This window comes from Meles meles, chromosome 14 (genome assembly GCF_922984935.1).
Source record: "Meles meles chromosome 14, mMelMel3.1 paternal haplotype, whole genome shotgun sequence".
NCBI lineage: Eukaryota > Metazoa > Chordata > Mammalia > Carnivora > Mustelidae > Meles > Meles meles.
In genome coordinates, this window is record NC_060079.1 from 6,616,715 (window position 1) to 6,632,265 (window position 15,551).

The window sequence follows — 15,551 nt, forward strand, 5'->3', positions numbered from 1 at the left end:
CAAAATGGGAACCCATGGGCAGCCTGTGCTATTATTTGATGGCTCATGTTTCTGTTATCGGCCTGGTTATCTCCGTGGGTTAATGGATGCATGGCCAGTGGATCACTAGTATCTCAATTCTGTCACCTTAGTAATGGAGATAGATTATGATGAAGACCCAGTCAGATTAGTTAGCCAGAAACTCCTCTGTTATTCTACAGTTGACAAGAACCGTTAGATGAAATCAAGGCCCCCAAATCAGAAATGACCCAATCACATTAGAAAAAGGGTCGTTCATAAAGGTGGGTTGGCACTTCTTCTGATTCCATTCATTCCTTCATTTATCATTTCTTCTAGTACTTCTTAGGTACTGCAGGACTCTAAGTGCTGAGGATCCAAAGGTGACTAGAATTTCACACCTGCACTCAAGGAGACAGAGTCTCAGTGGGGAAACACGAACCTATTGATATTATATCATCAGCGTTCTCTGAGAAGGGAAAGATCTTTCGTAAAGTACATGTGCACAGGACACGCCACGACACTGATGGTCATGGTTGCGGCCGCCTCGTTACAAGAGCGCGCTCGTTGTCTTCCTGCTTTATAAAACTTTGAACTCTTTAAACTTCCGTTCTAAATCCAATGTTGACATCGAAACCCTGAAATCAAGGAATTTTCAGACCTCTTGTGCAAGCCATGATGGGAAAATATGGCCAGGCCATTCAGCTTTACAAAACACTGGAAAAATTTAAACCAAGGGAACAAATACTCAGCAGCATAAACAAAAGAGGGAAGACCACGGGCTTTTCTGAAGTGAGGCTGGTTGTTTCCGCATCTGGAAAAGAGGAACAGAGCACTTTCCTCAGGGGATGGTCGTGAGAACGAACAGGGAAAGGACATAGCATAGAATACAGCAGCTATCTCTCAACACAATGATCATGCTGGTTGGCAAAAAAAAATAAACTAAGGTGGAAGGTTCTGGCACTGAGAGAGGGTGACGGTTCCGAGGAGCTGCACGTTACGCAGCAGTCCAGGAGAGTGGACCGCCAGCACGCAGAGGACGGCGCCACCGTACTGCTCCCCTACCTGCCCGGTCTGATAGTGTCTGGCAAACTGGGTAACCACTCGGTAGTCATTTGCAAAGTACTCCATCAGGATAGACGGAACCTCAGCAAAGTCAGTAGGGCACCTGGTCCCTAAAATGGAGGGGAAAGAAAAAAAGTTGGCATGAATCAAATCAACAATATTTATCTTACTTTTTATGTGCTCTTTTAAAACTTTTATTTGCACTTCTGATGAACTATGATAAGATTAAATTCATTAAATCAATATTTTACTTCTATAAAATTATTGCACATATTTGCAGAAAAGTTTATTATAATCTCATATATTTTCCTATATATCAAAAGTAAAACAAAATATTTGCACAGCTGGATAAAACACCTTGTAAAGCAATGGCTCACACCCTCTACAAACAAATCCATCCTTGGCTATTCTGGGTTATACATGAGACACACATTAAAACATTCTTATAATTAATATACCACTTGTATTAATTTACCGAATTCTCCCACCAAATGCCTTTTTTTTTTTTAAAGATTTTATTTATTCATTTGACAGAGAGAGATCACAAGTAGATAGAGAGGCAGGCAGAGAGAGAGAGAGAGGGAAGCAGGATCCCTGCTGAGCAGAGAGCCCAATGCGGGACTTGATCCCAGGACCCTGAGATCATGACCTGAGCCGAAGGCAGCGGCTTAACCCACTGAGCCACCCAGGCGCCCCTCACCAAATGCTTTTATCCTTCACTTTTGTTTGTTTGTTTGTTCTATTCCCTATGCTATGCTTTTCATCTCCTTGACTTATTTATTTTATAACTGGAAGTCAATACCTTTTAATCCCCTTCTCCTATTTCGCCCATCCTCCCATGCCCTCCCCTCTGGCAACCACCAGTTTGTTCTCTGTATTTAAAAATCTGTTGGGTTTCTTTTTGTCTGTTTGCTCATTTGTTTTTTAGATTCCACAAATAAGTGAAATCATCTGCTATTTGCCTTTCTTTGTTTGACTTATTTCACTCAGCATATTACCCTCCAGCTCCATCCATGTCATTGTAAATGGCAAGTTTTCATTCTTTATGGCTTAGCACTGTTCCCTAGTATAAACATATACCACTTCTTCTTTATCCATACCCTTCATTTGTTTTAAAAGTACCTTTTTTTTAAAGATTTTATTTATTTATTTGACAGACAGAGATCACAAGTAGGCAGAGAGGCAGGCAGAGAGGGGTGGGGGGAAGCAGGCTCCCTGCTGAGCAGAGAGCCCAATGGGGGGCTCGATCCCAGGACACTGGGATCGTGACCTGAGCCGAAGGCAGAGGCCTCAACCCACTGAGCCACCCAGGCTCCCCTAAAAGTGCCTTTTTTTAAAACCACTGTTTGCTTCTTATAACAAAGCCAATGCAAAAAAAAGCTGTATTTTAAACTCAAAATAAAGCGACAAATCCTGTAAGAACTTTTTGGTGACATTTTATGAACTGTTTTTTAAGTATCTTCTTCTCCCCCAAAATATTATGTAAACAAAGTTGGTTAATAAATAACTAAATGAAAGCAATTTAGCAGGTGATCTAAAGCTGACCATATAGGATAGTGAGCTTCAGATTCAAAGATGAAACAACTAAGAGGAAAGTCTACATAAAATATCATCAACTATGGCCACACACCAGCATGAAAAACTGTCATCTTATACAGGGGAAAAGCTTCAGAAAATATTTTTTTAGCATGCTTTAATATGTATTCTAACTGATTTTGGAGAAAAAGAGGCAATATTCTTTCACTTGCTCACTAACTCTGTGCTCACATATTTATTCCAACACATATAGCCAAAAACTTCGATTCCATGTGAAATATGATAAAATGTAAAAGTGCGAACTCAGAAGACGCGTGAGACAGTCCTCGGCCAGAACCGTTAGCAAGGAAGCAGAAAAGTGTCAGATGATCTGGTTGAATAACAACTAGAAGGACGAGGTGAGGCAACCTACAAAAAATAACCACCTGACAATGTTAAATGACCAGATTTTTCTAAATAAAGCGCCTTTTGCTCCAGTTTCAATTAAAACACATGTTTTTAGAAGATGTTTGTTAAACAGAAGTCCCCTCTTTTGGCTCACCAGTGACATGTTGGTAACGAGTACGACCCAGCATAGAATGCATGGCATGTCCCATTTCGTGGAAGAGATTTTCCATCATTCCAGGAGTTAGTAAAGTTGGTGAATTCCTTGAGGAATGGGGAAGATTCAGCATAAGAACTACAACCGGGAGCTGATAGTCTCCATCTTCCTTTAACCTGCCTCCACGGATTGTAAAATGACAGTCCTGGAGGAGTCAGCAAACACAACCGGGGAAGAGTGTATTAGGTGATCTGAAGAATAACACAGTCCCAATGAATATAAAATTATACCAGCACGTCTCAGTTCAAATTTACCCTACTTCCATTCTATTTATTTAGTTATAGATGCTTCTCCCTAATATTTTTTATTTTGCTAGAATCTTAAATTTTTAAAACACCGGTACCACCTTGCTTTTGTTGACTCATTCGTTCATTCACTCCAAAAATATGTATTGCGGTGATGCTACACCAGCTTAGATCCACACGCTCTAACTGTTGATAACTGTACACAAGCAAGTAGGAAGGGGACAGACACTGAGCTACTGTGGGGAGGGATGCTAATGTTTACTGAACCCTTTCCATGTGTGGAGACACTTCTCATATCTATTGTCTTTATCGCTCAGAAGCAATGAACTCTATCACAAAGGGGGATATTTGGAGTAATTTTCTCTAACAGGCTGAGATTCACATACGTTGTATCACTTATTCTTCACAATAACCCCTGAGGCAGCTCTCTCGTTGTTCCGATGGGGAAACTGAAACTGAGTCTTGGAAACACTGAGTCACATAAAGTGACTTTTATGGAAACATAAAGTCACATAAAGCATCACCTGATGAGGTTTGTCTGCTCGCTGGAAGAAATCACAGTAAATGTACCCCAACAATCCTTCAGATTCATGAACCACAGCCTGGAAAAAAATTACATTTAGTGATGAATGAAGCCATCGGAAACTCTCAAAGTAGAAAAACATCTCTAACAAGAATCTAAATATAAAACACCCATAGCTGGGGCGCCTGGGTGGCTCACTGGGTTAAAGCCTCTGCCTTCAGCACAGGTCATGATCCCAGGGTCCTGGGATCGAGCCCCGCATCGGGTTCTCTGCTCAGCAGGGAGCCTGCTTCCTCCTCTCTCTCTGCCTGCCTCTCTGCCTGCTTGTGATCTCTGCCTGTTAAATAAATAAATAAAATCTTAAAAAAAAAACCATAGCCATAACTATAGATATTTTATTACTTTCTACATCCCACATGATCTAAAAATAAATTATCTATTGTCCCCTCATCTCTCAGAAGAATCTGATTTGGGGATTCTGTCCAGGAGAGGCAACCCTTCTGGTCTGAGCCCTTTGTCCCGATTGCCAGAGCCTCACAACACCGAGACCAAACCCAGCTCTTCAGACTGCTCACAGACCTCCCCCACACACTTGGAAACAAGTGCTGGCTTCACAGTTCTAGATCTCAATCTTAATTTAGATCTCAGTGTAGCCCTATGCCCCCAAATGCTAACCCCTGGATCAGATAGAACAGAAGGTTGCTTCTGGCTTCAGTTGAAGATCAGTAATCTCATTATTTATGCTCTTCCCTCAAACTGGGCCTACACAAGACACACCGCGCATGGAGAACTCAACAGCCGGCCTCCAGCTTGCCTCCTCTGTTTTGTCACAACTTGAGGATTCTGCCACAGAGAACCTCAGCTTTATGCACTACAACTCTGTGCAGGCATACATTTGTTGGTTCAACAAGTATCTCTTTAGCACCAAGTAGGTGTTTGGAATTTATCTTATCAAGGCATTCAGAATATCAGCAGTGAATCAATCTGGCAAAGAGTGCTGCCCCCGTGGGGCCCACGCCCCATAGCAGGGGAAGCCTGGCGGGCTTAACGTCTAGTGGGGGAAGCGAGGTGGCCTCATACTCTATAATGGGGAAAGCTTTTCATTAGTTGCATTTGGTCCTTTCACTCTTACTGGTTTTTCTCTCATTGTATCTCTGCACTCTGTCAGTCTCCACCACTTTGAGAAGTACACAATGCACAGATCCTCAGGTAATCGGTGCGGTGATAAAGCTGCTTCCACTCTACCTTTTCAATTCTATCACCACGCCTATTCCACTCTCACAGAACACAGCCAGGAGACCATCAGAGAGCTTCCTTCCCTTGAAACAGTGTGGCATGCATACAGGCAGAAGGTAAAACAGAGTAACAGCAACACAGAGCCTTTGTGAGAGTAAGTCCATAAATCCTCATGATTTTATCAAGAAAAAATGAACATATTGATATCTCAAATAAAGTGGGTCCTAACAGGAGCAGGGGTGGACGCCAGGCTTGAGGTCACATTAGAACACGGGATATGAATCAATATATTATAAAATATAAGCTCCTACGAGGTGGGAAGGGGGGTTAAAAAAAAAAAAAGTGACAGATGTAATAAATTCTGGAATTAACCAAAAGGGACACTGAGCACTGCAGGAATATGAAAAGTAATGACAAATTTCTCTTTAACCAGAATTTGTCAACATACAAAGATTCAACTTTCTGTCAAGTCCCTAAAAAAAAATTCTTCCAGAGAATTCACTCTGCTAGTATATGTTTCTATCAGTTGATTTTAGAGAAAAAAAAAAATGTTTTTGTTAAGTCAGAAGCAATGACTTGGACTCTCCATGAAACAGAAGGTGAGCCGCGCTCCCATCATGGCAAAGCTGCCTTGAGGATAAAACTGCTCTTAACTGGATTACCAAACCCTAGAGATAAAGGAGTGCGACTCTACACTCCCTGGACGCTTACCAGTTTGCGAACATCTTCACACCACACCTCTCCTTTCGCAGGCTGCTCTGCATACAACGTAATTCCTAACAGTTTCGTAAACAAAATATTTAGGCCTTCCATGCATGCTCCAAGGGAGAAAAATGGGCAATATAAACTGGGCTCAATATTATACCTAAAAGAAAGAAGGGAGGTTCAATAGCATTTTTGTTTATTTCAATTTATTCATTGAAAATTTAGGGTCATGCTAGGTACAACAAAGGATTGAAACAAAAAGGTACATCTCTATCTTTCGAGGGATTTTCAGAAGAAAGGCAGTCTAATTATTCTGAGCACTGAGCGTGGTAAGTAGTACTTCTTAGTGTAAGAGTAGTGTCAGTAGTGAGTAATGACGGCAGACACACCATTCCCTAAACTTCATCCTTCGCATGTTATTTACTTGCGCTGACTTAATTACCCACACATTCCTTTTTGCGTACCTACAGACAGAATCTGACCAATAATGAGATATTTGAGGAATAATGAAATATGAAATATGTTGTTTTCTTAAAGGAAAGTCTTATATCCCATAAATAGTAAACAAACTCAAGTCCTGAAGCAGACTAAGTGAATTTAAATCTTACCTCTAGTAAAATATTTGTTAATGGAAAAAGTCTCTGAAACATCAACAATCAGATCTTAATTCATCTGTTTTACAGTTAAATACCTTAAATAAAACATAACATACTGGCAAGGTTAATTATTCTTCATTCAAAAATGGTTTTTTATGCCCTCTTCCAACATAAGCCAAACCACATCCAGAATATATGATGTGAGCGGTCACTTCTGAGTCACTAGGTCAGGCCAAATTTTATGACCACAGTAGAAAGAATGGCTCTAGAATAATTGTAGGTGCTTACTCTATTTCTACTCTCTGGAACTAACAAAATATATACTTAGGGTGCCAGAAGGTAGCCACACTTGCAACGAGCATAGCATTACACATAAACTTGTCATATCACTATGACGGACACCAGAAACTACCGTAACATTGTGGGTCAACTATACTTCAAGAAAAATTAATTAATTAAAGTAAAAAGAAAAAAAATTAAAGTAAAAACAAAATACATATAAACTTTGATGCAAAACCTAGACAAACATATGCTTACTACTAAGTGGATGACTGGATTTAGTGAGCATGTATAAATTACACCACACAAGAAATTTTGACTACCAAAATCCACAAGTTTACAACTTAATTCCTGATCAATTTTTCATAAAAACAGAATCTCACTAGTGAAGGATACACGTCAGCAGTTCAGTGTCTTCACTCACAGATCCATATACTTGTGCAGGCTCTGAAGGAGCCCGCTGCTTGCTGGAGGTAAGGAATGAGGGCGTGTCTGTCTAAAGAGCTCACTGTGAAGGAGGCAGAGAGGCGGACAGACAATTCTGGTCTCCTTCTCCCGGGGCAGCAGCGAGCTGGCACTAGAGACACAGTCAGAGACTGAGGGAAGGACACAGGGAGCAGGACAGCAAAAGGTATGGGTATGATGACTTCCCTTGTGGAAGAGAGGGTAGAAACAGGAAGGGGCCAGAGAAAGGAATTCAGAAACAGGAGTCTGCTGGGTGGGGTGGGATAAGGATTAAGGGCAGGGAGAAGTAGTAATAAGGGTATTCCAGGGAGAAGCAACAGTGTGAAGTCATGAAACAGCCTGGAAACCCCTAAACCAGTGGCTAAATATGAGCCAGTTCATGATGGAGGGGATCAACGGGAAAAGAGACGGAGGAGAGTCTAGACGCACGTGGGCAGGGTCCAGAGAACAGAGGGCCTCACACATAAACCTGAGGGATTGGGATTTCACACTGTAGGCATGTGGTCTCTCAACTTCTTCATTACGCAGCCAAACCATTAAAAGAATTTTTAACTATTCAACCTTAATATATGTATATTTATAAATTACGTTCATGTGCTGCTGTTCTACTATATTTCAAAAGCAAAAAAAAGATACATTTTTACAAGTTGAAATAAAAATAAATCTGAGCAAAATTTCTAATGCAGTATATCCACAATCTCAGTGAATTGTTCACAGAGTGGGAGACGTGGAAGACCGCTTTTGTAGGCAACAGAGAAGCAATCTGATGCTTTCTGGAACACTGCAAGGTTGACAGTGTGGAGGGAGGAATGCAGGAGAGGCAGGGAGAACAGACAGTAAACTAGGGTCTGAACGTAAGCAAAGGCAGTGAAGTCAAGGAGGAAGAGGCAGGTATGAAGTTGTTTCTCTTTGAGATGAAATGTTGTGGGACTGTGTGAGTAAGAATGGTCCAGAACAACACACAGGCTTCTGGCTTGAGCCAGATGGTTGAGATGGCAGAGTCATTTAATCAGAGCACAGAGCAGGTAAAAAGAAGGGAGGATGGGTATGTTTGTGGGAGAAAGGAGGGTGGGGTGAAGTTGTGGGAGAAAGAGGAGTCATGGAAAATAAATTCAGTTCTGGAGACACTGACTGAAGTGCCCATAAAAGGTCAGACACTCAGTTAAGACTGAGTCTTCATTGCTCAGGTGTTAATTAAAGCTGTAGAAGGAGATGGGTTTCTAGAAAAGGATGGTGCAGTGTGAGAAGAGGGCCAGCAGCGATCTTCCAGATGAAGAGATAAAAAGGAAGACAGAGAAGAAGAGTCAGAGCTGTTAGGGCACGAAAGAAAGGGACATCACGGAAAAGGGGGAGAAAATATGTTGTAAAAACAGGAAAAAATGGAGGCTTCTGGTGTCTGTTCCGGCATATAGGGAACCTGGAAGGCCTTATTCCATTCTAACAACAAGTAAAATGCTCAAGAAACTAAAAAATCAACAACTCTTCTTGTATCCAGCAGAGAACTGAGGTCACAGAGCAAACTGCTGCCCCCAAATATATAAAGACAAGCAGGCAAATACAGAGAATCACAATTTACAGAACTCTCCAGTGTGGACTAGCACTAAGGTAGGAAAATTTAAACTACAGTTGACAAATTAGAGGCTCAGTGTGGACAAGTCTGAGAGTTAAAAACCCCAGGGAGGCCCAGTTTAAGGTGGGGGTTCCCCACATTTTAATTTTACCTCCAGAAGCCCTACCAGTTTCTCACAGTAAAGATGGAGAAAAATTCTCTCAATGCTTCCAACAGGGGGAAGGAAAAAACAGCCATTTTGAAATACACCAGAGCATTCTGTTATTCTTAACAAGGTTGCCCTCAAAAGAAACTTTCTTACCAGAGCCTAACTTACCTAGAAGAAAAGAAATACCCAACCCAATCCCCCTGTCTCATCAAAGCAGGGAAGGCAAACTGAAAGGCACTTAAAAAAGTCAGAGCTGAGGGGCACCGGGTCCATAACAGACTGAGACCTAATCACAGGACTTTAGAATGAATCCTTCCCACCCCCTTCACCACCACAGCAGCGGGGATCCGGTAAAATAACAGGTGAATACAACTGAAAAACTGCACATGTCAGATCTTATTTAAGTAGAAGTCCCCAGAGAAACCCAAATACAACATCAGAGACATAGGTAGGTAGGTAGGTAGGTAGGTAGGTAGGTAGGTAGATAATATTATATTCCTATCTAGGAAGTGGCGGGGAGGGGTCTGGAAGAGGAAGGGATAAAAACTTCAGCCTCCGACACCACAGCTACTGCAAAAGTAAACACAGCCTAACTAACTCCCAGTCAGTGAGTACTTCATGTCCAACTTAAATCAATTTCAAATCACAATAAAGGACCAAAACCACAGTCTGAAGAAACAGAACAAACATCAGAACCAGATTCATGTATGTTAAAAATGTCAGAATAACCAGGTTGAGAATTCAGAAGCAACTATGATTAACATGCCAAGGGTTCTTAAAAAAAACAAACAAATAAAACAAACAAACAAAACAAAACACAAGATTCATGGGTAATGTAACATAGAGAGGGGAACTAAAAAAGAATCAAAGGAAATGCTTATCAGTAGACTGGACATGACCAATGAAACTATCAGTGAGCTTGAAGAAATGTCAATAAAAACTTTCAAGAATATGATGCAAAGAGGTCGAAAAAGAAGAGAAGACCCAAAGAATTGTGGAATAATTACAAAAGATGTAATGTACATGTAATGGGAATTACAGAATGAGAACAGAGAGAGAAAGGAACAGAAGAAATATATGAAGTAATAATGGCTGAGAACTTTCCAAATGAAGGACAAACACCAAGCAGGGTGGAAAACACACTTGGGAATACCATATTTCAACTGCAGAAAATTATAGACAAAAAAAATCTCCAAAGAAGATGGAGAGGGAAAAAAAAAAATCACCTCACCTGTAGAGGAGCCAGAATAAGAATTACATCTGCATTCTCTTCAGAAACTATGCAACAGAAAAGAGTATGGTAGAAAATACCTAAAGAATTGAAATGAAAAACCCACAAACCTCGAATTCTGTTTCCAACAAAATTACCCTTCAATGACGGAGAAATAAGGACTTTCTTGAACAAACAAAAATTGAGGGAATTTCTCACTGGTAGACTTGCAAGAAATGCTAAAAACAGTTCTTCAAGAAGAAGGAAAATGATGGAAGTCAGAAACTTGCATCTATGTGAAGAAAACAAGAGTGCTGGAGAAGGAATAAATGGAAGATATAAAAGCAAATCTGTTTATTTCTTATTTTTAAATGACCTAATGCATAACAGCTTCTTCAGAATAATAATAGTGACAACGTATGAGGAGATTATAGCTTATAGATAAGTGAAATCCTGGAGAGCAATGTTAAGAGGGACTAAACAGAAGTACTGGCTACTTCTGTATGCACAAAAAGCATAAGGAGAAAGCATAAGGGCAAAGAACAGAAATAAATGTTACTCACACATGGTGATATGCTATATATTAACCCAATTATATAACTAATCACTTTAAACATCGATGGTCTGGATATTACAATTAAAATAGTCAGCAAAGTTGAGAAAAACAAGACCCAATTCTTTGTTGTCTGTAAGAAACTGACATCAATTGTAAAAATACAGATAGATTAAAAGTAAAGGGATGGAGAAGGAATTCCATGGCTACACTGAGCAACAGAAAGTTGGAATAGTTACATTAATTCCAATCAGAGCAGCCTTCAGAGAAAACAAAGGAATCAGGGATGAAGATGGGCATTAGACAGTGATAAAAGGGTCAATTCTCCAAGAAGATGTACTAATCCTTACTGTCCTTAAAACCCTTAATGCATTTTAACTGGCTATCAAAATACGTGAGGTAAAAACTGACAGAACTACAAGGAGAAACAGATGAATCCAGTATGATAGTTGGAGACTTCACCATCCACCTGTCAGAAATGCAGATCCAAGAGGCAGAAAATCAGTGAGGACATGCTGAACTGAAGAGCACCAACAATTAACCGAATGTAATAGACATCCAGGCAATGTCTGTCCAACAACAGTGGCATATACATTCTTCTGAAGATCACAAGGAATATTACCCCAGAGAGGTCACATTGTGGGAAATAAAATACATCTTAACAATTTAAAAGAACAGACATGATACAATGAATGCTCAGACCACAACTGGATTAATCTAGGAATCAATAACAGAAGGATAGTTGGAAAAGACCAAAGTATTTAGAGACACACTTCTCACTAACACAGGGTAAAAGAAGGCTTAAGGAAAATTTTAAAATATTTTGGACAAAATGAAAATGAAAATACAACTTGTACAAATCTGTGGGATCCAATGAAAGCAATGCTTCTAAGAACAGTCAAAGCAATTAATACGTATACTAGAAAAGAAGACAGATCTAAAGGCAGTAATTTCAGCTTATACCTTAGGAAACTAGAAAAAGAAGAACAAATTAAATCCAAAGTAATGAGAGGAAAAACATTTTTTTTTAATTAGAGTGTTCCACCTGTTCATGATAGATGATCCTTTTAATGTACTGTTGAATCCTATTAATCGCTAGGATGTTGTTGAGAATTTTACCCTCCATATTCATCAGGGATATTGGTTTATAATTCTCCTTCTTGATGGGGTCTTTGCCTGGTTTTGGGATCAAGGTAATCCCAAAATATATATATATATAATGCATTATATATTATTGGGATTAATATCCAAAATATATAAGGAATTTATACAACACCAAGAAAACTCCCCAAAAATCCAATTAAAAAATGAGCAGGGGATCTCAATAGACATTTTCCAAAGAAGGCATATAGATGACCAATAGATATATGAAAAGATACTCAACATCATTCATTATCAGGGAAATGAAAATCAAAACGACAAGAGACATCACCTTACACCGATGAGAATGACTAAAATAAAAAACACAAGAAATAACAAGCATTGATGAGGATGTGGAGAAAAAGGAATCCTTGTGTACTGGTGGTGGAAATGTAAATTGGTACAGCCACTGTGGAAAACAGTATGGAGGTTCTTCAAAAAATTAAAAACAGAATTACCTTATGATCCAGTAATGCCACTACAGGGTATTTACCCAAAGAAAATGAAAATGAAAATACTAATTCAAAAATATATATGCTCCATGTTCATTGCATCACTGTTTACCATAGCCAGGATATGGAAGCTATACAAGTATCATCCATGCACAGATAAATATATATATGTATGTGGCTGTATGTATATACATAGATATATATAGGGGTGTGTGTGTGTGTGTGTGTGTGTGTATGTGTGTGTAATGGAACACTACTCAGCCATAAAAAAAATAATAAAATCTTGCCATATGCAACAACATGCATGGACCTAGAGGTTACATATACAATGTTAAGTGAAACAAGTCAGAAGAAGACAAATACCACATGATTTCACTCATATGTGGAATTTAAAAAATAAAACATACAAACAAAAAAGAGGCAGACCAAAAAAGACTTATTTTTTTTATTGTTTTTTTCCTTCAAATTTTCATTTAAATTTTAGTCAACACACAGCGAAATACTGGTTTCAGGAGTAGAACTCAATAATTCATCACTTACATACAATACTCAGTATTCATCATAAAAGTGCCCTCCTTAAAACCCACTCAACCCCCATCTAGCCCATCCCCCACTCACCTCCCTCCATCAACCTTCAGTTTATTCTCTATCTGTAAGAGTCTCTAGTGATTTGTTTCCCTCTTTTTCCCCCCTCCCATATGTTCATCTGTTTTGTTTCTTGAACTCCACATATGAGTGAGATCATATGGTATTAATCTTTCTCAGTCTAACTTATTTTGCTTAGCACAATGCCCTTTAGTTCCTTCCAAATCACTGAAAATGGTAAGATTTCATTCTTTTGATGGAGGAGTAATATTCCATTGTGCCTATATACATTCTTTATTCATCAGTTGATAGACATTTGGGCTCTTTGCACAGTTTCATTATTGTTGAAAAAAAGACTTTTAAATACAGAGAAAAAAACTGGAAGATGGGTGTAACAGATAAAGAGGATTAAGAATGCACTTATCACGATGGGCACTGAGAACTGTTGAATCATTATACTGTACACCTGAAACTAATATAACACTGTATGTTAATTATACTGCATAAAAAATAAAACTGTAAAAATTAACAAGATCTATATGAGGAACACTACAAAACTCTGATAAAAGAAAGCAAAAATCTAAATAAGTGAAGAGATATTCCAAGACCATGGATAGGAAAACTCACTATTGCTAAGCTGTCAACTTTTCCCAGTGTGATCTGTAGATTCATTGCAATCTCAGTCAAAACCCCAGCAAATTATTTTGTGGATTTCGACAAACTGATCCAAAAGTTTATATGAGAGGCAAGACCCAGAAGAATAAACACAATATTGAAGAGGAAGAAAAAGAAAGCTCTAGTAATCCAAGTAGTGAGGAATTAACAAAAGAATATACAAATAGAAAAATGGAACAGAAGTAGACCCAAACAAATACAGTCACCTAATCTCTGACAAAGAAACAAAGACACTAAAATGGAGAAGGGACAGTCTTTTCAACAAATGGTGCCCGAACGACAGGACACTACATGCAAAAAGTAAATCTAGACACAGACCTTATGCCTTTCAGAAAAATTGACTCAAAATGCATCGCAGACCTAAATGTAAAACACAAAACTATAAAACACCTGGAAGATAATACAGGAGAAAATCTAAGTAGCCTTGGGTTTGACAATGTCTTTTTAGAGATAGCACCAAAAGCACAATCCGTGAAAGAAGGAATTGATAAATTGGACTCCATAAAAATTAAAAACTTCTGCTCTGCAAAAAGACACTGTTAAGAGGATGAAAAGACAAGTTGCAGACTAGAAGCAAACCTTTGCAAAACACTTATCTGATAAAAACTGGTATCTGAAACATACAAAACATTCTTGAAACTCCACAGCAAGACAAGAAGCAACCTGATAAAAAGTAAACGAAAGGTCTGCTAAACACCACACTGAAGAAGTCATACAGATGGCAAATAAGAATATGAAAAGATGTGCCACACATTACATGTCATCAGGGAAATGCAATTAAAACAACAATGAGATGCCACAACGCACCCATCAGAATTGCCAAAATCCAAAACACTGACAACACCAAATGCTGGCAAGGATGTAGAGTGACAGAAACTGACGTTCATTGCTGGTGCGAATGCAAAATGATACAAGCCACTTTAAAAGATACCTTGGCAGTTTCTTCCAAAACTAAACATATTTCTACCGCACGATCCAGCAATCACACTCCTTGGTATATACTGAAATGTGTTGAAAACATGTCCATACAAAAACCTGCATGTAAATATTCCCAACAGCTTTATTCATAACTGTCAAAACCTGGATGCAACCAGGAAGTCCCTCAGTTGGGGAATGGGTAAATAAACAATGAACAAGTGAGTGAATTTTAAAAAATAAATTTTTAAATTCTACACAACAGAATTAACAGCACTAAAAAGAAATGAGCTACCAAAACATGAGAAGACATAGAGAAACCCTAAATGCATTTTGCTAAGTGAAAGAAGCCAATCTGAAAAGGCTACACACTACGATTCCTACTGCAAGACATTATGGGAAAGGAAAAATTATGGAGACAGTAAAAGGATCAGTGGTTACCAGAGATGGGGAGTGGGAGGAGGCAGCAGGGATGAGGACATGGAGCACGGGGACTGTCACAGCAGTGAAATGATGCTGTACAACACTGTCATAGTGGATCCCTCCCATTACACATTTGTCAAAACTCATAGGCAGTGCAACACAGAGGAAGCCCCAGTGTAAACTAAGGACTTGAGTTAATCATATGATCTTATCAATTGTAACAAATGTACCACACTAACAAAAGATGTTAATACCAGGGCAAACTGTGAGAGGACAAAGGGGATTTATAGGAACTCTCTGTACTTTGCACACAATTGTTCTATAAACCTATAACCCAAGAACAAAAAACAAAACCAGTGCACTGTTAGGAAACCATACTTGAGAGAGGCCCTCTCTTTTAAAGGGACCAGAGCCACGACAAGTCTAGGCCTAATTCTGTTCCACTCATGAGGCAGTACCTTTCTGAGGATTCTACCTGCTATTCCACAAATTATCAAGTTTTTTCTACTTTGGCTGGTGGGAACATGAATAACACACGGCCCTGTGCAAGCTGCAGTGATGGGTCCCTGGCTCTTTTCATAGGGTTCTTTCCTTGTGGTCCATGCAGTGTTCCCCTCTCTGGACTGCAGGTC

At 39.2% G+C, this 15,551-nt stretch overlaps 1 protein-coding gene across 2 annotated transcripts in view; it reads right to left on the reverse strand.

The window, feature by feature from the left end:
* LOC123925244 (mitochondrial intermediate peptidase) overlaps window positions 1-15,551 on the reverse strand; it is a 169,423-nt gene that overhangs the window by 101,182 nt on the left and 52,690 nt on the right. For both annotated transcript variants that reach the window (XM_045978484.1, XM_045978482.1), the window contains exons 11-14: window positions 5,915-6,068; window positions 3,969-4,046; window positions 3,140-3,344; window positions 1,063-1,172 (exon numbers count right to left, since the gene is read on the reverse strand). In XM_045978484.1, coding sequence (XP_045834440.1) covers window positions 1,063-1,172; window positions 3,140-3,344; window positions 3,969-4,046; window positions 5,915-6,068 — 547 coding nt within the window. The remainder of the gene's footprint in view (window positions 1-1,062; window positions 1,173-3,139; window positions 3,345-3,968; window positions 4,047-5,914; window positions 6,069-15,551) is intronic.